This window comes from Camelus bactrianus, chromosome 24 (assembly GCF_048773025.1).
Source record: "Camelus bactrianus isolate YW-2024 breed Bactrian camel chromosome 24, ASM4877302v1, whole genome shotgun sequence".
Taxonomy (NCBI): Eukaryota; Metazoa; Chordata; class Mammalia; order Artiodactyla; family Camelidae; genus Camelus; species Camelus bactrianus.
Window position 1 is genome coordinate 18,243,615 of NC_133562.1, and position 21,180 is coordinate 18,264,794.

The 21,180-nt window shown below is 56.3% G+C and overlaps 1 protein-coding gene across 25 annotated transcripts in view; it reads right to left on the reverse strand.

Moving 5' to 3' along the window:
- The window catches only part of CELF4 (CUGBP Elav-like family member 4), a 288,206-nt gene that overhangs the window by 211,000 nt on the left and 56,026 nt on the right, over positions 1–21,180 (reverse strand). For all 25 annotated transcript variants that reach the window (XM_074352284.1, XM_074352279.1, XM_074352272.1 and 22 more), the window contains exon 2: positions 15–97. In XM_074352284.1, the coding sequence (XP_074208385.1) occupies positions 15–97 (83 nt within the window). The remainder of the gene's footprint in view (positions 1–14; positions 98–21,180) is intronic.

Here is a 21,180-nt window from a genome sequence, read left to right on the forward strand (position 1 = left end):
CGGGCGCCACTTACCCCGGGCAGAGTCTTCTGCTCGTGCAGCGCGCTCTGGGCCTTCAGCGCTGACTCACGCTCGCAGTAGGTGAGGAAAGCGCAGCCTAGGGAGGGAAGCAAGCGCCGAGAAGGGTCAGTGGGGCGCCCCCGGGCCGCCCACGCGCCCTCCCGCCCGCCCTCGCGTCTCCAGCCCCTCCCTGCTCTTGGTCCCTCTCTCCACCTCTCTCTTCCGTGCGCTCTACTCGAGATTTCCTGCCTTTGCGTTTTCCTGTGTGTCTGGTTTTCGTCCCTCTCGCTGCTTTTCTATTTTGCTCCTTCGGTGAAGTCTCCCCACTCTGCATCTCCACCCCCCCACCCCCGCCACACCCCCTCTCCCTGCGGGTCTCTTCCTGTCCCATGCCCTGGTACCTGCCTCCCTCAGGGTGCCATTCTGTCTGTTTCAGCTCCAGCCCCAATACCTCCCAGAAGGAGCGGCTTCCACCCCTCACCCCCACCGCCTCTAGTCACACTTGACCATGAACTCTTGTTCTGGCCCCTTAGGAGGGATGTGGAAGGGACACTTTCAGCCTTCCCAATAAAGGCTCCATCTGTAAGGAGGCCCAGGCCAGGCTGTCCTAATAAAATGAATGGGGCTGTCCATCTGTCCCCTGAACCAGTCCGTTGTCACATCTGCAGTGATATCTTCACACCCTTCCCACAGGGCTTCGAGGCTCCTGCTCTGCCTCTAATTCCCTGGGTGACTCCAGGAAGTCATGTCCCCTGTCTTGCCTCAGTCTCCTCATGTGGAAACTGAGAGTGATGACTGCGTGGTCCACAAGATCCAGTCCACTTTTCCCATGGCGGGATTCTGACAGCGCCTCACTGGGGAATCTGGATTTCTCAGAGCACTGTGCCTTACTCAAGGGGTGACTCTTTAATGCTGGCCCTTCAATCATGGTGACAAGGCAAAGAGAATGCTTGCTGATGGGAGAGGCTTTCTGCGAGTTCCCTCAAACTGTCCCATGTCAGAGCCTCTTCCTCTGCCCGCAGATGTGTCTGTGTGTGGCTTGTGGGGCTGGGGCCTTAGGGGAAGTCAAAAAGCCAACTTCAGCCAAGAGCAGGCTTGGGTCTTATGGGGCACTGTAGCCTCAGAATTTTCTAAAGCCACCTGGCTGCCTCCTCTGTTGCACAGTCTTCTTTCCCTCCGTTGTTTCACTGATTCTCCCATGATCTGACCTCCTAACCCTCTGTGTTCACCACTGCCCCCTTTCCTTTGCTCCCACAGTCTCCTCGCCTGGTATGCCTTCTCTCCCCATTTTCACATCCTCCAAGGTCCACCTCCTCCAGGCAGCCTACCTTGTCTGATCTAGTCTATCTTAAGTCAGCCTCCCTTCTTGATTGGCCTCAGCTGGCCATTTGGTCATTCTCATTTATCAACTATTTCCTAAGTGCCCTTGTGCCAGTTTCTGTGCCAGGCCCTGGAGCCCAGTCCCTCTTCTCATGAGGCCCGTGGGCTGCTGGTGCCAGTCTTTTACCTTGTCACCAGGCTCGCTCTGGCCTCTTGTTTCCCAGGGCACAGAGTGCTCCCTCCATCCCCTAAAGTTCCTGACTCCTCAACAACAAAATGAAGACTCCCTTCCTCCTCTTCCAAAGTAAAAATTGGTCCTGCCTCCCTTCCACTCCTGGCTTCAAAGAGGACATGGAAGGGAATCCATGTGTCAGGGAAACAGAGATGGGAAGAAGGAAGCAAGGAGGGAAGGCTGGATGACAGACACTCTCGGGTCCCCCTGGGCTCTCTGCCTTCCCTCCCTCCAGCTCCTGCCCTGGGCTGGGAGGAGCCAACGGTCCTCTCTGTGACTCCATCCATCCCTCCCCATCCAGACCCCAGATCAACCTTCCTCCCCACTCTCTGCTCCTCCCTCCTGGTCAGGGCAGACGGTTATTGATGGAGACATTGGGAGCTGAAATGAATAGCGGTCAGAGGCCCCTGTGACGTCGTCCCTCGTGCTGCTGCCTGTCTCTCCGGGGGCCTCTTTCCTCTTGTCCCCTCACTGGCCTTGTCCTCCGCCCGTGCCTGCCTGCATCTAGGAGGCAGCCGCTGTCTTGCTGCAAGCAGGCAAGCCAGCTCAGGACAAGGTCAGGGGCAGGTTTGGAGACAGAGGATGAGGGAGGAGGAGGAAGAGGGAGGAAAATGAAGGAGGAGGAGGAGGACGAGGAGGGAGAGAAAGTAGCTACACTGTTTCCCTGGCCCAGGATAACAAGGGAAGGATTCTAGAAAAAAAAGAAAAAAAAAATCTGTTGCTGTTGTCCAGCTTCCAGGAATTTCTGTCAGTTTTTTTGAGGGAGCTCATGGCTATGTTGTGAACCACAATCTTCTGGAGACCCCTGTCCCCAGGCCTTGTGTGACCTCTTCTGTCATCTCCACCCCTTGACCTCATCTCCTTCCATTCGTCCCCTGCTCACTCTCCCACCTCCTTCCTGCCCCTCAGCCCCGCCAGGAATGCTCTGCCCTCCGACCTTTGCACTGGTGGCTCCCTCTGCCCAGACTGAGCCCAGCCTGCTGTCCTCACGGTCTGCTCCTTCATTCCCTCAGGTTTCGCTCAAATGTCACCTCTTCATAGATTATGAACTCATTAACATAGCACCCCCTACACACACGCATGCACGCACACACACACGACACATACCTGCTCTCTGACCCCTCGTCCTGTTTGCTCTTCTCTTTGGCGCCCCTCACCCCAACGTATTGATAGCGTGTGTTTGTTCCTTGATTGGCAGTCTCCCCCAGCTCAGATGAGGACGGAGCTTGACTTTGTTTTAGTCCTGCTTGGTTCTTGGTGCCCAGAAAGGGGCAGAGCTCAACACATACATGTCGAGAGCACTGAACCCCGAACATCTTGGCTACTTTGAGGCTTCCAACAGGTGAGGGGGGGACGGGAGTGATGCTTGGAGCCAGCTGGGAGCTAATCAAGACCCTGAGGACACAGAGCCACGCTGGATGTCCATAGTTGGGGGACAGAGGGTGCCTGTGAGGGCTGATGGGTGGCCCTGGTGGGAGGGCTCTTGTGCCCCAGGCGTCCTTGAGCCCATCTGCCCAGGGTCTGATGGTGCAGCTACGTCCCTCCCCTGCTCTCTCCCCACAGATCACCCCCGGAGAAGGCGGTTGCATGGTTCCGTACAGAGACCCTACCAGCCAGGGGTCACTTCCTGATTCCGCTCTCTGAGCCCCCGTTTCCTCATCTCTGACTCCCTCCAGAGGCTGGTGAGGAGACCTGCTGACCAGCAGGTTGAACCTCCTCTGCAGAGCACTCTAACCACAGAGCACGGTGTAAACACAGAGTCCCTCTTGTGGATTGGGGGGTCAGAGAGGCAGAGTCCCTCCTCTGTCCCTCCACGCCTCTGTGAGGAGGGACTAGCCTTCTACAGGGGCCAACGGGTGCCCACCCACCAGGCCTGCTGAAGCGATCTCCTTAGCCAGCCCAACGCCATGTCTGACTGTCCATTCTGAGAGGTAGCTGTCTCACTGCGGCTCTTTTCAAAAGGCATATGTGGATACGCCGTTATTAACTGCTGACTCTGGGTGCTTGAAGGGACCACATTTGCTCCCTTGCTGGGGGCGGATCCCTGAAGGAACAGCAACTGTCACAGCGTGCTGCAGAACGCAGTGGGCCTGGGTGGGGACTGGGGTGGGGACCCAGGGTGGCCAGCGGAGAGGGGGCACCCGAGCCTCACCCACAGGACCCTTGCTAAACCAGCCGTGACTTCCTGTCCTCGTGGCCGCTCCTCACAGGAGTGGAGGAGGGGGTTTCGAGCTGTGAGGATGGTGCTGTCTCACTTTCCTCTAAGGAGCTGAGGTGTCACAGAGACACGCCCGGTGAGGCCCCTTGGGAACTCCCAGTCTAGCTGGAAAATGAGATTCTCCAGGGAGCAGCCGCATTCTGATCCAAGACAGTATTGGGGAGAAGGCTGGTACCTGGCTCCGCACACCAAAAACTTGAGATGGTCTGATGATGGAGGCGCCCTTTTCAGGGTTGGGGCTGGTGGCTCGGACACCTTTCCCTGTCTTCAGACCCAACACTTCCCTCCCCAGGCCTGATCCCACACGTATACTAACACTGGAACTCACGAGGAGGGAACGTGGGTCCACTGTGGCTGTTTGGAGTTGCAATAAAGTTGAAAATCATCTAAAGGTTTCCCAGTGCCAGAATGTTTTTCTATTTAAACTGTGGAATACTCTATAGCAGTTGAAAAGATGGAATGGTTCTAAATGTCCAATGTGGAAAGACGAATTGTCAGATGGGGAGAACAAGTTGTGAAATTGCAGACACTGTGTGTATACAACGGAGACTTCTCCACGACTTCCTTCTGTGCCCAAATCTGTGACTCCACCATAGCACAAAGTCTACAAGGGGTCACCCCAAGCTAAAACTAGGGAGCATGGCAGGTAAGGGATGTCTCCCATGACTTTAACAGTTTTTGTTTTGTTTGGCACATTTAGACCCAGAATGGATTCATGTGTCACTTACATAATTAACTTTAAAGAAAAAAAATCCTTGCTAAAACAAGAAGATGAAGTGAAAAAGAGATGGGTGAGGCAGATAGGATGCAGGACCCATGGCCCAATCTCAGGAGACGGACAGAGATTGTAGGACATTAGCTACTTGGCAGATTCTTCATGAGGGAGATGATTGTGGGTGGGTCCCACTATAGCCCTGCCTCAAAGCTTTCTCCGATGGGCGTTGAAGCAGATTCCTGTCACCCAGCAAGCTGTAAATTGTATTCCTTTGGATCCTGTGGCCCTGAGTCCCAGAAGCTGATGTTTGAGGAATGGAATCCATGATGGAGCCCAGAGTGTAACCAAGCAGGACCCTGTGGGGCTTCCGGGACAGACCCCTCTCCCATCTCTGCTGCAGCTCCTCTCTGAAGCACCCAGATAATAGTATCGCATGTATATTTCCTGAGTTTTTCAGATGCTAAAAACCACTGACAAAAGGAAGAAATTAACTACTTGATGATGAGAGCACGTGGCCCCCTGACCTTCAGGCGCCTAGGGGTTGATGGTGTTGACCACCCTGTTACCTCGACATGAACCAATCAGAGGATTGTGCACAAGCTGATCATGCACCCTGCGACCCCCTTCTCTTACCTGACCTTTAAGTATGCTTTGCTGAAACCCTGCGGGGAGTTTGAGGTTTTCTTGGGCGTGAGCCACCCTGTGCTCCATGCTTGGCCCGGCAATAAACCCTTCTCTGCTCCAAACCCCATGTTTCAGTTTGGCCTCGTGGTACGGTGCGTACACAAATGTACCTTCGGTAACAAGAGCCTCCTCCCCTTCCCTGCCTCTCCCTCCCATTCTCCTGGGGCCCGGCTGTGTGGTGCTGAGGGTGGGATCTGAGGTGAGAAACTGCTGAGCTGGCTCGGGAACCTCTGGGTGAGGCTGGACCTCTCCCCTCAGCTCCCCCCTTTCCCGGCCCACTGTCTGGGATGGTTCTCCCGGCACCAGCTCGTCACCAGCCTCTCCCACCCCTCCGGCCAGCGCTTTCTAGCCCCCCACCTCCTGAGTCATGGGCTTGAGTGGAATAGAACTGAGCCTGGTGGAGCAGGAACAGACTGGAAGTCAGCAGGGGTGAGTTTAGGGGCAAGGAAAGACCCCATTTGGAGAAAAGTCACACCACCGTGCCACCTCCAACAGCTGATCACCTGGCCTCCCTGCGCAAGGTGGACCCCCTGCCCTCCCTCCTGCCCCACCGGCCTCTCCTCTGCTGCTCCTGGTTCCACTGGGCGCACTGGACACTGGTCCACACTCACATTTCCTTATGCCGCCATCTGACCTTTTCCCACTCACCCTTGTTATTTACTCATCCTTCTATTTATCAGTTTCATGTCTTATGTCTCTGAATAGACTGTCAACTCTGTGAAGGGTGGAAACAGCATCTTCTAAGCCCAGGTATCTAGGGGCAGGGAGACCAAGGGAGCCCATGAGGGTGGGGGAAAGAAACCCAGGCCTGGGGGCACTGAAGAGAGAGCAAGCACTGGGGGCAGAGAAGGAAAGGAGGGGAAGGGAGTGGCCAGGAGAAGTGAACCCAGCCAGGGGCTGGAGGGGGCAGGCAGAGTGGATGTCGCCAGGCTAGGGTGCAGGTGGGTGGCAGACACCCTTCTCCAGCAAGGCAGCCTGGACAGATGGGGCGAGGGGCGCCTCGGAATCCTGAGGAGGTGGGTGGGTGCCCTCTCCCACGTGGGGAAGAAACGCGGCGCCATGGAATTAATTGCTCGGAGATGGCAGTAATTTACAAAGCCCCCGTGTGCAGGGATAAAAGGCCCTTGTCATTGTGAAGTGAAGGAAGTACAATTTCCTGCCCAGCTCTGAACAGGGCTGAAGCCGGGGGGTGTAATCATCGCGGAAGGGAAGGCTCCCAAGTGCTCCCTCCTCCCATCCCAGCCGGGCCTTGGCTTCCTACTAATTAAATTACAGAATTAGCCAGAGGAAGGTGGCCCTAGAATAGGAAGATCTGGACTTTAAAAAGACATGGGATGCTCGTGCCCTGCCCTTGGCTGGCGGGGAGGAAGTGAGAGGAAGCTAGGGGTGGGGTGGGGGAGTGGAAGGGGAAGGGAGCAGGAAACACACCAACCAGCCAGACCTAGGGGCCAAGGAGAGGGTCCCTGTTTAGAGTGGTTTCCTTTGCCCCAAATCTCCACCCATCCACCTGCTGCGGGACCGGGAACCCCACACTCAGAGCTGCATTCCTTGGTGGTTCTCATCCCAAGATTTACAAAGCAGATGGGGGCCCCACTGCCAGAAATGAAGGCAGACTGTCTGGGGGTGGATAGAGGGAAGGGGAGCGGGGATGTCTTTCAGCATCCTTGGAAAGAGGGTTACTGGTGTCCTGAAGCCCCGTCTGTCCCTCCATCCAGCCTCTGCCCCCAGCCGTCTGGGTGGCCAAGGGCGGCCTCCCTCGTGCCTTCTGGAGCAGATGCTCCCTTCCCTGTGTGGGAGACACTGCAGACCATTTCCTCACACGCATACTCTTCCTCTGGGAATGTCCTCCCACCTCTGGGCCTGCCCCGGGTCTGCACCTCCTTCAAGACCCATCACTTGGGTCATGCTCTTCAGGGAAGCCCTAAGAGCCTAGCTCAGCCACCGTGGTCTCCCCTTCCGTGATTCCTGTGTGACTGCACCCTTGACCACTGCTCATGGCTTGCCCCAAATTTGAGCCTCGTCGCCCTTCTGATCTGTGAGTGCCTGGATAATCTGTGAGCTCCTGGTAACAGGCATAGAAAGAAACCACGGGGTCTGCCATGGTCTCTGACTCTCTTTCCCAGTGCCTGGCCGCCGGGTGATCCCTCTGCCATCTCCCCAGGACCCCGCCTGGCCATTCCAGTCTCCCCAGGCCTTTCCACCTGGCCTCACTCCCTCTCTCCCCCTCCTCCCTGGGAGTTCTCTGCTGACGTTTCCCTCAGTCCATCAGCCAGGGAGAACGATGCTTACCCACAGAACACGGCTCTGACTCACTTCTCTACCTCCATCGGGGGAAGCCTAATCCTCAGAACAGCACCCTTTCTCCTGCTGCCTCCTCCATGCTTCTCTCCTTTGAAGCTTCTCCTCCAGGAAGCCTTCCTTGACTACACCAAGCCCAGCATCTCTTAAAGCCCTTTGCGATGGCCCCTCTCAGTGGGCAGTTGGAATACATATCTTTGTCTACTCTGCATTTGTGTGTGTTTGCCCACTTGGAAATAGTCTACTATACCTTCTTTACCCAGTGACAGGCATCAGTGAATGCAGTGGTTGCTAAATGCCACTCGGCCCCTGGCTGGGTGACAGGGAGCTGCAAGGCTGGGGAGAGATGGCTGGTTGCAGGGGAAGCCGGGTGTGGAGAGGGTCTGGAATGGGACGTCTGCCCTTCGGCTTAGGTTCCTGGAGATGGCGGGAGCCATCCATCTTCCTCTGAGGAGGCCGGGCTTGGATTGGGGGGTGGAGGGGATGAGGGGATGGCCGGCAGGAGATGGAGATGGATGGCGCCCTCAGCCAATGAATCAGGGCTGCGGGCCTGCTCACTTCTTCAGGCCCTCCAGTGCTGAAACCCCACCTTCAGCCCCTGTCCTGCTTTTGGGCTCGACACTGCCCTCCTGCGTCAACTCTTCAACCTAGAAATTCCAGAGGAGTTTGAGCTGCAGGTGAGCTCCAAGTTCAAGCAGTTCTCAGGGTTAAGCTGGTTGTGTCCCATGGGGCATTGGGCCCCACTCACCGTGACTCAGCCCTCATGCCCTTTGCAGCCACAAGACAAAGATGGACACGGGGCTGGGGGATGTCCCCAGATCTAGCCTGGGAAGCCCCAGAAAATGGGACCAGACCTCTCTTTCTCCTCCTGCTGGGCATGGGTAGGGCTCAGGAAGCTCAGATCCAGGGATTCCATTGGCTCTGGACCTCGGAGGATGAAAGGACCAGCAGGCAGGCCTGTGCCAAGCGTCTGTCCCTGCCAGTTGCCCTTGTTTCCACCCTCAGCACTGGAGAATTACATGTCTGGTGTCGCCTACAGCATCTTTATGGCACTGTGAAAAAGGACAAAAAGTGGACATGACACATTGATGGCCTCACCCCTTTCTCTGCAAAGAGTTCTCCGTCTGTGGCTGGGGCTGATGGGCCCATGAGGCTCTGGTTGGGGGCTGGCCCAGGGAAGGTGTCAGCCTTTCTAAGGCCCAGCCTGTGGGACAAGTAAAACCTGCCTCATGACACATGTGCTGGGTTTTGTTCCCACAGCCAAGGGGCTGCCTCTGTGCCCCTGATCTGGGCTGGTGGTTCCTGCTGGTCCCCAGGACAGCACAGAGTGCTCCCTGTCACCCATGCAGAGAGCTTTTACTTGCCACCATGCCGCCATGCCCATGAGCTCATGATTCTTACACCGCACAGTAGACTGGGATGTTATCAGCATCTGACAACTGGGGTTGGGGGTGGGGTGAGGCTGTGTGATTTGCCTGGTGATGGAGCAGAGACCTGGTTTGGGGCTCAGTTCCTGTCACCTCCTCTCGAAGCCCTGGCAGTGTCTTAGGGGAGTGTGAGTGGGGACCCTGATGGGAGAGGTCCTCCCTCCACACCCCCACCCCATTGCTGGGATTTGGGGTAAGGAGCTCAGGGATGACCTTATTCTTTTCGTACACGGGCCCAGGTGGAGTCAACTGAGGTCTCTGGGGCCTCCCTGGGCCTCATGCTCTTGGCTTCCCTCTTCTCCCGGGACCCTCTCCAATGTCAAAATCAGGCCCTGGGCTCCTCTGCAGAGGGCCCCATCAGAGCATCATGGCTGGATCTGGGATGCATGTAGGATTCTGACTCCTCACACAAATCCCAAGGTAAATGCGAGAGTCGAGAAACTGAACTGCGTCCTCTTCTAATTAACCTGGCCCAGGAGTTTAGATCTTCCTGTTCTGAATTTTCTTAGATCAGGGCACACCTACTGAAAGGCCAGGCGTGACTCAGTGGGAAGGGACCACAGCTCACCGAGCGCCATGTGAAAGGGGCTCTCAAGGGTCTCGTCGGTGTGACCCCACCGTAATCCAGCAAGACCCTGTGGGGACAGACTCTATTTCCTCTGCTGCAGCTCCTCTCTGAAATACCCAGGTAATAGTATCTCATGTTTATTTCCTGACTTTTTCAGATGCTGAAAACCACCACCAAAAGGAAGAAATTAACTACTTGATGATTGAGAGCACATGGCCCCCAGACCTTCAGGCGCCTAGGGGTTGATAGTGTTGACCACCCTGTTACCTTGACATCAACCAATCAGAAGATTGTGCACGAGCTGATCACACACCCTGTGACCCCTGTCCCTCATCTGCCCTTTAAATATGCTTTGCTGAAACCCTCCCCGGAGTTCAGGGTTTTCTGGGCATGAGCCACCCTGTCCTCCTTGCTCGGCCCTACAATGGACCTTTCTCTGCTCTAAACTCAGACGTTTCAGTTTGTTTGGCCTCACAGTGTGTCGGGCACAGGAACACACACCACCAGTCGCTGCACTGCGGGAGATGGGTAGCAGGCAGGGCCAGAGAGAGCGAGGCTCGTCTAAATGCTCTGAGAGACAAACCAGCAGCCTCCCCGGTCTCAGCCTCCCCGCCCTCGGCCTGCCCGCCTCTGCGCCTGCCTGCCTGATATGGAGATCGCCTCTCCCTCCTCCCCAGTTTGGCCCGAAATGCAGAGCCTCACTACTGACTTAGGCACGCTGTTGGCCCCGGCCTGATGGGCTGGACTTCTCTGTGTACGGGAATGACACGGGCAGTCTCCCCAGCCTTTGCTGGAAGTGTGCAGGTCTTATGCCCACAGAGGGAGCTCAGTGAAGGCTTTGTGAGTTCCACTGAATTCCCCTTGTTGGAGCTTTACATGGTGGTTGGACAGGCTAAACTGGGGAGGGGGTCATTTTCCCCATAGGATCCCCTTCCCCATGCAGAGGGGAGCGTGGAGGACTTTGGCATGCCCCCGGGAACTGTCCCCACATATCCACAGACGGCTCTCTAACCCCATGATGTTCTGCAGTGTGGAGGTCAGCCTCTCTGACTCCTGTCTCGCATGTAAGGAGAGGCGATCGGACTCGCAAGGCAGAGGACTGACGAGTCCCTTTGTCCCTTTGTCTCAGCCACCCTGAACCACACTCCCCCACAGTGGGTGTCCATGTCACCTCCGGGCCTTTGTTCCTGCTCCTCCCCACCCCGGGATGCCGCCTCTGCTTCTGGGTCCTCTACCAGATCCTCCCACCCTTGGAACCTTCCCCAGCTTCCCAGCCCTTGTTGATTTCTCCCTCCAACAAGCCCTTCCACATCCAAGTGTCTGAAACATTAAGACGAGAGCTGGCTTGAACAGTTTTCTGCTCTTCTCGTCGGTGGGAACTCTGTCTCCCTAACTGGACCACAGCCCACGGGACTCCTCCCGTATTCCAGACCAAGCCCTCCGACGGGGGCCTCATAAGAGCAGCTGAATTGCCCAGAATCAGAGAGGGGTGCGCTGAGCCCCTTTGACTGCACACAGGCACTCAGGACCTGCCCGGTGAGGTGAATTAAGCTTACCTCTCTTCTCTGGCTCTTTCCTAACAGGTCCTAATTCACTTAAAGGACACAAAAAATAGATAGAAGCACACCAACCAAGAAGTCCCAACCTCAGCATCCAAGACAGGCTATTTTGAAAAGACCAATAGCCAGGAGTCCTATATTATAGGATCGATGTTTAGAAAATGTGATTTTGTTTTTAAAAGCAGAAAAACAATCTCGCTCAGTGCAGGCAGGCCATGGTCCAGCTCTCGGTGGAGGAGGCCTTGCCCTCACGATCTCCGCCACTCAAGCCACTCTTCTGGCCAGGCTTTGGGCTTCACCCAACATCAATAAGATAAGTTCAATCACAGGCATTTAGCAATATTTAACCTGAGGGCTGCAGCAAGAAAGAGTTAGCCAATGTGACTGGGGTGCCGACTTCAGTGAGCCAGCCCCTCAAGCCCTGACAGAGATGTGTTCACGTTTTAGGAGGGGCAGGGGCCCTGGCTTTTGCTTTCGAGTCAGCTGTCCCCCATCCTAGGAAGAACCAGAGCTACGCACAGTGACCATTCCTTCATTGGTGACCTACAGGTGGTGCCCAAGGTGGCAAGAGGCAGTTGGCAAGTGGGGAGGGTGACCTTTGGTGGGGGGGTGGGATGGAGCCTGGCACTATGTCATCTCTTCCCAGACACCTACCCACATGCCCATGGAACCCACCAAGGACGAAGATGGAACTGACTGATCTGTTGACTTGTACTCAAGACCCAAAAAACCACGTGACTGGAATCAGGAAGCTGTCATCTGTGGATGCAATGAAAGGTGCTTCACTCACGCACTCATTCTGCAACCAATTACAGATAGTCTATCATTGGCCAGGTTATGAAAGCCAGATCTCCGTATTAAAGGAGACGCCAGGTAGACACTATGCCTGCAACAGGCATGCCCGCCAAGCCAGGTTAGGGCTTATCAGTGGCACAAACGGTGACAGGAAACACTCAGTGAGCTGGGGTTCTACGCTGGGGACTGTTCTGAGTGCTTTCCATGGATTGTCTCATTTAATGCCATAACTCTATAGAACAGTACTATTATTGTCCCCATTTTACAGCTGAGGAAACTGAGGCACTGCAAGATGAAAGGCTGGCCGAAGGTCTTGCGTCCAGGTCCGTGGTAGGGCTGGGCTGTGAGCTGGGGCGTGCTGCCTGCAGCGTCTGTGGCCCTAACCATGGGCTCTGCCCCCCGTGGAGGACACTCAGCTCTGCGCAGGGGAGGGTCAGTTCAGGGCCATCTGAGTCAGCCTGGAACCAACAGTGGCCTCTAGGGGTGGATGTGCTGGTAAAAGGACTATGTATGTGCAGAGACAAAGAGCCGTGGGCAGCAGGGTGAGGGTGGGGCCCCTGGAGTGTTCTAGGACGCTGAGCCCCCAAGTTCCGGCTCCTTCAGAGCTGGACACCTTCCCCAGCACCTTTCCTTGGCCTCCCCCTTGTCTGTTCTTCCTTTCCTCTTTCTCTCCTTTCTTTCCCTTCCTTCCTCCCTTCCTTTGTTTCTCTTTTTCTCTCCTCTCTCTTTCCTGCCTCCAACTTCCAGCATCCTCTCTTTCCCTTCCTCCTTCCTCTCTTTCTTTTTCGGCCCCATGGCTGGTACCCCATATGCTCTCTTGTCCGTCTACTTAATTCCCATCCTGACCACTCCAGGATACACCATTTTTCCCATCCTGAAACAGCGGTAACATCTGACCCCCTGGCTTCTGTCGCCAGCCAGCTGGTGCCTCTGGGAGAACAATTTAACCCCAGTGGCCTGATGGTTTCCGTCAGCAGGATATCTGGATCCTGGGAAAGGTCTGCGACCTGGGAGGGAGATGGGTCTGGTTCTGACAGTAGCCTCTTCCTTGTTCGGGAACCACCCCTGCCCATCGGGTTGCTTGGGCAGTTTCCATAGCCCCTCCCTCTGGGGCCTCAGTTTCCTTACCTGGGAAATGGGAATAATGGCACTTATCTGCTGGGGTTGTGGGACCAGCAGAGTGCATGGCATATAGTTAATGGCGGGGGGGTTACCATCACCACTGTTGTCAGTAGCAGCAGTTGTGATGTGATTCTAACGATTCCCTACCGTGTGAAAAATAGCTTTGGCATTTCTGCGGGCAGTGGTGCCTGCTTCCCTTGCGTGGGACCTGCACACCTCCCACCACACGCAGTCACACGGCAGGGGCGCTGTGCAGCCCTCCTGCCCTGGCACAGGCCAGGCCGCGGGGGGCAGAGTGACTGAGGGTTTGCATTGAGAGTGTAGGAGGCTAGTGTGTTTTGTTTACCTCGTGTATCTAATATGCTAATGACAGGAGGCAGTAATGAGCTGGCAGGGACCTGGGTGACAAAGAGCTGGCTTCATGCTTCCCCAAAGAGGCTCTTCAGTGTCAACTGTTTCTTTTGTGCGAGAAATTGTTGAGACCTGGGAATACGGGCTGCGAGGGTTGGGGCAAGGACAGCTGGGGGTGTCTCAGTCAAGTGCAGCACAGGACGCGGTGGCAGCATTGGGAAGGGAGGGGGTCTGCCCTGCGAGGGTGGGCGTGGACACCTCCACCCTCGTGGGGAGGAACGGATGTGGACTGGGCCCTCGCATCTGTGTTACTCACTGGTTTCCCCCAAGGACCCTGTGAGTTCCCAGATGGCAGGGCCAGCCCATCCGCCATGGACCCTGGTAAGTCCTACCCCTGGCACAGGGCCCGATACGGCGACAGGAAGTGCAGGGTGAGGGACGGACACTGGTTTGGCATCTGAACACTGACTGAAGGCAACTTCTTGCTAGGTAAACCGCAGCCTCCAGCGAGTCACTGGCTCTCTCTGGACCTCGGTTTCCTTTTCTGTGAAATGGGTTTGACATCCCTGCCTGTGAATCTGTTTCTTGTGAATGAAAAATATTGCCCCGCCATATCAGTAAATAAAGGATGCTGTGGCCGTCAAGTCATCAGCCACTGCTGCCACCCCCTACAGTGAGAGGAGGGAACTCAGGATGCAGACACGCAGGCAGCCTGGCCTCTGCTGCCACCCCCAGCGGTGCCCCCTGAGGGGACTCAGGATGGGAAAGAACAGAATGCTGGCCCTAGATGGTTAAGGTGCCTAACAAAGAAATGGTTTCAGTGGGCTCAGACTCTTGCACCTTCCGATGCATAGAAAAGCGCCAAATTCCTTCACTTGTAATAACTGGTTTTGTTTAATGAACAGTAATCTAAGATTCCGACTACTTGGTCTTTGTTGCAAAAACCCCTGTGTATCCTGGCTCCTCCCCTGCCTCTTTGGACCAGTTTCTTAGAGCCATCTGAGAGGCTGTGTCCTGGGTTCGAGTCCCCCAAAAGCCCAACAAATAAAACATAACTCTCAACTTTCAGGTTGTGTGTATTTTTTCAGTCGACAGCCCCAGCATCCGGCCCAGTCCTGGCACCATGTGGGTCCTGGCACATATTAATTCATCAGTGAGTGAACGGGTGGAGGAGTGAGGGACCGGGAAGGGTGCATTATTGTTCTTTTATGGGAGGAAAGGTCGCGTCTGAACGTCAAGGTGAGGCAGTCATCCCAACAGCACGTGGCCGGTCAGTGAGAGAAACAGCTGAGGTCCAGCACCTGGCCTCCTGGGTTGAGCAAGGTGGGCAAGACTGAGCGAGGGCTGCAGAGCCTGGCACAGGCCTGAGGAGGTGAGAGCAGGCCCGTTGGGCATCCTCGTGGAAGGCCCCAGACAAATCACGCGGGCAGCAGACTGTCAGCAGATGGAGACGTGTCTCCAAGACTTTGCACCAAATGGAAGGGAACAGGGAGGGCAGGCTCATGCGAGCGGGTGGGGGCCGGATTGCAGCCTCATCCCCGCCCCCGCCTGGGGGAGGGAGGTGCACGTCTGGGCCTCTCATGTGTCCCACAGGTCTGTACAGTTCTAGTCTCAGTTCTCAGCAACCTGGAGAGAGTCTGCAGGTGGAAGGAGTGGCCTGAGAAGGGGATTTTGTGGGGACACAGACCCGGGGCTCCGTGAGCTGTGCCAGATATAGCCAAGCTAATGTTGTCTGCTCTGGCCATGTCTCAGTCTTTGCATCCTCAGGTTTTACCCTTTCTTTCGGCTTCCTAGAAATTTCCTTTAGATCTCTGTTTTGTCTTGGCTGAGCTGAGTGTACCTTATGGCCAGGAAGGCCAGCTTGGGCCCGTTCTACTCCCGGGCAGCGGTGGCCCTTGTCAGAGACCCCTGTTCCCACTTCACATACTGTGTGAAGTGCGGGGCTGACCTCAGAGGTCCCAGTGGTACCAGAAATGTGGACTGGAGGCCAGGCCAGGTGTGAGCAGAGGGTCCAGGACTGGAGTGACCAGAGGTAGGAGTGGCAGGAATGTAGAGAGAGACCCTTGATGCAAAGGCCCCACAGACAGACATGCGAAAACACCTGAGACTGGAGGCTGCAACTTGGATCAGAGGCCAGATGGGGGCCCTGGCCTTCTGGGGACCTCAGGCTTCCTTGCCTGTAAAATCCCGACCAATCAGAGCAGCAGATGGGTGCTGGGGAATTTCCCAGGAATGAAAACCAGAAGGAAGATGCAGAATTCTGGGTTTTAATCCTGCTTCTACCTGTTCCTCCTTCAGCCTGAAGGCCCAGGTAGACCAAGGTAGGGGCCCTGGCTCCGGCAGACCTCTGAGGCCTGCTGCTATCAGTTCTTTCCCGAAGTGTCCCAGGGCACCTGCTCTTTGCCCAGCCTGGCCTGGGGAGGGAGGGAGGGAGGGAAGGACGGGAGAGGAAGATGGGCTGCTGGAACTCAGCGACATCCAGCCTGGGGCAGGGACATGGAGGAAGCCTGAGAAAGGTGACCAGTGACCGTGGAGGCCTGCGGAAGCCAGGGTCAGTGTGGGTGGTGGGCAGGGGACCCTTATGGAGGCAGCAGTGTCCCTTCCCCAGGACCTTGACAGAGGAGGAAGGAGGGGGTACCACTCCTGGTGGTTGGAGAGAGCGTGCTCTGTGTGGGGACCGGCGGGGCAGCAGGCATTTGCAGTGAGACTGTGTGCTCTTAGAAATGCACCCCAGTGTTGGCCAGCACAGGCTAGCCCAGCCTTACCCTCTCCTCCCTCCCCCACCTCCTTTCCGGTCCTCCCCCACCAGGTGTCTGTCCAGGCCAGGCTGGGGGTAGGAAGTGGGGGAGATTCACGGAGCTCAGCGGGCAGCAGAAGCCATCAAGTTCTGCATCCCGGGTGGTTTCACGGCACAGGCTGCCTCTGCCTCCCACGGCCAGTCCCCCCATGAACCGCGAGCCACAGCGCTGCCTGCCTGTTTTTGTCGGCGAGTCTATATATAGCGACGGAGATGCACACTCTGGAATTGGATTTGATGTAGCCCTCTGGACTCGAGCTAACTTTTGGGGAGTAGTTTTCTTGGGAGCCTGCCAGTCCAATTCCTCCCTCATGAACACTAATTACTGCACAGACCTTCTCCATGAAATCGGTGCTGAAGCCATTTCCATCCAGGCGGCTCTCCAAGACGAAATTTTTCTACTGGGAACCGACAGCCGCAAATAAACCTACCATCTACTTAGCAACGGAGAGCAAGAGCGGGTGGGAGGCGGGGAGGGAGGGGGTGCTGGGAGAGGGGGAGGGAGGGAGGGCTGGGAAGAGAGGGCTCGGCTTCTTTTCTGCCTTCTGTTCTTTATTTTTCAGAAAGGGTGTAATCAGCACTCTCGGGAAAGGTGGTACAGGGTGTCTCGGAAGCCAGGGCAGTGGCCCAGGAGGAGGGGCCCAGTACCCGCTCTTGGCTGCTTGAGGCTGGCTGGATACTGCAGGGATAGAGCACCCTGGCCTCTCCAGGATTTTTTCTTCCTTCCCCACCCTAGCCTCCCTCATACTCCCACAGGTCTGGCCCATGCCTAGCATCCTCGGCCTCACCTCCCCGAGGATGGGCTCTTCCACATCTCTGCCTGCTGAGTTCTCATTCATCAGCCAGGGCCCGGGCACCATCCCACCTCTGCCAGGTGACGCCACCCTGACCCCGCTTGGAAGGCCCAGTCCTTCCATTCTGAACTCCAGAGGCCTGTGCCAGGCACCCAGCAATGGAACCTGTTCTGCTCTCTGCCCATCAGCTGCCAAGGAAGGGGTGGGCACCCAGGTGGAGGGGGGCCTGACAACACCAGGTCCCACCAGGTACATTGCCACACCCTTGAGAAGTAGATACCTTCTCCTCGATTTCGCCCAAGACAAGCCTGAGCTCAGGGAAGTCAGGCAGGATGTTCATGGTCACTTCATACCTCGGAAGAGGCAGGGCTGGGATTTAACCACACGAGTCTGCGTCCCGAGGCCAGATGCTGTGCGCTGTCTCCTGGCTCCTTGGGATGGTTCTGGGGCAGCACCAACTTCTCACCCACCTCTGCCTCCAAGGTCAGCTCTGGACTCTGTACTCAGCCCCTGTTCTAGGAGCGCTTGCACCCAAAGGACGGGAAAACTTCCCCCTGAGCTTTCCCCAGGCCCAGGGCAGGCCCAGCGAGCTCTTATGACCACTGGCCATTTGCAAGATTCCAGCACTCCAGCCAATAAAGCCAGAGAGGTCCTCAGAGCCTGCTGGGGGTTGTGACACACTGTACCAACCTTGTCCAGTCGGCAAAAGCACTGCTCTCTCCCCTGGCAGAGCTCTCTCTGCATCTTGTGCCCAGAGACACTCTCCACCAGGACCCCAGCCCACAAGTCACCTTTCCCAAATCCCTTAACTTCTGTTTTCTGAGACCTGTGGCCTGGGAGAGGGCACTCCCCTCCCCAAGTGTGGTTAAAAGGGGGCTAGTGCCACTTTTGCCATCAAGACTTGGTGAGTCCCTGCATCTCTCTGGGTCTCAATTTCTCCATCCATCAAATGGGTACAATGATTCCTGCCCTAGCTCCCTTACCTGGGTGGAGACCGCAGTAGAGCTACTTGGATGCTGGATGTCTCCCACAAAGCCCCTGTTCCATGCACCTGGCCTCAGGCTCACCCTGGACTCTCCTGTCCCCGCCTGCCCATCCAGTATGGATGAGCCAGGCCAGAGCTCAGCTCTCCTCTCCAGCAAGAAGCAGCCAGACTAACAGAAAACTCCTACTGAGGGAAGGAGAGAATGGCTTTCTGGGGCAAGGAGGGGAGAGAAGCCCCCAAAGAGCTCTCTCTTTAAAAAAGCCTCAGGCTGGAAATCAAGAGAGTGGGTTTATGCCCAGGGCCTTATTTGCAGGAAGGGAGTGGAGCTGAATGAGCTGATCTACCCAGCCCTTCCCTTGCGGGTATCCTGAGGGGGTTAAGAACGGGGCTCACACACTGCTGGGCTCCACTACCTTAGCTGCGCAGCTTGGGGCAGGAGCCACTGTCTCCCTCAGTTTATCCACCTGTAAAATGGGAGACTAACAGCACTCACCTCACTGGGTGGCTGAGGGCTGAATGAGAAGAGATGTGCCTGAAGCAGGGAGCACCCCTGGTGTGCAGTCAGCACCAGGGTCAGTGTCAGCTCCTAGTCCATGGACCGTGTGGTCCCAGCCGGCGCCAAACATTGCCTGAGCGGGCACTGTGCACACATTTCCTCACTTAGCGCACTGGTTCTGCTTTCGTTGTATGTGTGTGTGAAAAATGTGGAGAGTCCCAGAGACAGGACCAGAGTGCTGCCTGGAAGTGTGGCTCTCCCCCGGAGTCTACAGAGCCCTGCACAGCTCCGGGCATCTGGCTGCTGGGAGAGGCCTGCCCAGAGGATGGGCCTGAGCGTCTAAAGAGGCTGGTCACCACCAGGCCTGGGGCCCCCTGGGGTGGCCGTCCTCAGGCAGCCAAGGGCTATTCAGGCTGAGCCTCGCGAGGTGAGGGAGGGCCTGGGGGCTCCTGGTCAAAGAGAGGAGGTGCCAACTGCCCCAGCATGAAGTGAGATCCTCACATGGCCCAATCCACCTGCCAGCTTAAGCCTGAGTGGCTTCACTTGAGCCTGACACCGGGCCAGCCAGGCCCACCCACAGCCCCAGGAAAGCAGGCCGGGCTCCACGCACCCTTCCTTTCAACAGCTCTTATATTTTCTGGTTTTGCTTCCCTGCATGGATTTCTGGTTAATTTTTAGTAAAATTCTAATCTCCCATCATCAGAGCTGAGCTGGAAGGGACACATTCATTGTGGGGGCTGTCCCAAGGGGAGTGTGGCATGGGCACGTCTGTTCTAGATGGAATGCAGGCACAGTGGGCTTTGGGGGGCCAGGTGGGGATGACTGCAGGGCTAAGCCCTTTGCACCTAAAGTAAGTGCCCTCCTCCCAGGGCAGCAGCCCCAGGGAGCATCCCTGGAAACAAAGAAAACCCCAGAAACAGGCAGGGGAAAAGGGTGGTCAGAGGCACAGGCTCTGATATCAGACAGTTCCTATCTGGGCTCCACCACTTCCTGGCTGTGTGATCTTGGGTGAGTTCCTTAACCTCTCTGAGCCTCACTTCCCAAATGGTACAATGGGATCCATCCAGGTCTGTTGTGACACAGGCGAAGCTCCCAGCGCAGTGCCAGGCCCCATGTGTGTTCCTTTTGTAATGTCACTGAGCAGAGGTTTCCTCTGGATTTTGCATCCCTCCCTGAGCCTGCCTGGGACACGCCTTTCGCTGGGATGGTAGGGTGGTAGCCTTGGCCTCATTGGCAGGTGTCTCCTCCAGGGCTGTGGGCCCCACCGCGCCTTCCAATGCCTCAGCCCACATCTGTGTTGCCCCCTCCCTTCCCACCCCGACGCCGCCCCCCTGTCCTTTCAGCATTCTCTGAGCAGAAAAACAAATCAAAGTTGCCTGCGTGTCTCGGAGCTGTCTCGGAGCCCTCGATGCTCCCGCGAAGCGATCCCTTGCTTCCCATTACCCACCCCAATAACTCTTGTATATGGAGTGTGAAATAATTAGCAGTGGCAAAAATAATTTAGGAAACAAGAAGAAACTAATTGTATAAGCTTGTTTGGGGAAAACACAACTGACCGAAAAACCCATTGTGCCGGGAGATGTGGACAGCCCGACCAGATCCCCCGAGGTCAAGCTGAGGGCTGGCTCACCTGGAAGGGCCCCTTGCAAAGCCTTCACTCAGGACCGTCTGTCCCACCCCGATCCTCCAAGAAGGGCCCACTGGTGCTGCAGCCGGGACAAGCCATCCTCACGGGCCCAGGGGTGACTTCCCTTCTATGCCCTCGTCTCGGGCCATCCTGCAGAGGCAGGTGGGGAGGGAGGTTGGGTTGCTGCCCAGAGCAGTATCATGTGGTCACGTGGGCTTGGCAACCCCCCTGAACGTGAGCTGGGGCCACAGGCAGGCTGGAACATTCCTGTTCCCTCTCCCACCCGCCTGCCTTCGCCACTCAGCCTCCCCAGCCCCAACAGACACCCACTGCACAGTCAGCATGCATCACGCATTAACTACACCGAGCTTCCCTGGGAAATGGGGAAAAACATCCGGTGCCTTGCGTTTTATGGCCCTGCTAACTTAGAGAAGTTTGCTTCCTCCTTGAGCACTTTGCCAACTCCTGAGCTTCTGCCCAGCCTCCACCCCACTAGCTCCTTATTTTCTGGGAGGTGGAGGGTCAGGCGCCTTGGTTTCCAAGTGGCAGATGAGGAGTGAGGAGGAGACAGTTTTGAGGTAGGATAATGAGGGGCCAGAGAGAAGGAATAATCTGCAGAAGGTCACTGTCACCAGGAAGGCCACTTGGGGTCTGACCTGGGCTGCTGGTTCTCGTCTTCCTTACAGGCTGGACGACTCAAGGCCTGGATCCTGGTTGAGCCCAGAGGTGGCTTCCTCTGCTCCCTTGGGACCCTGCTTAAGGCCCCGGAACCCCCTGCCCTCATCTGACGGAGAGCTGGGCGCAGGGTGGGGAGGAGGCCTCCCCTTCCCTGTACACCCCACCCGCTTAGGTGAGGGCATTGGCATTTGTCTGGAACTGATGTATAAAGTTATTCCCGAGGAGAGAAATCTCACCTGTCTCCCTGTAAGCACCTATCTGCGATCTCCCTGCTCATCTTCTCGTGTCTGGGCCGTTACGACCGCCTCCTAATCTGTCCCTTGTCCTCCTGTGTCTCAGTCTCAGGCCAGCCTGGGGACTGTCCTAAAGCCAGGTTCTGATCTGTTCCTTCCTTCCTCTGAAAGCATTTGCGACTTCTTATTTCCTCTAAAATCAGCCTTGCCTCCTCTGTGGCACTGGTCTCTCTCATCCCCCTTAGTCATGTCTCAACGTTGGAGGAATTATTTGAAATATG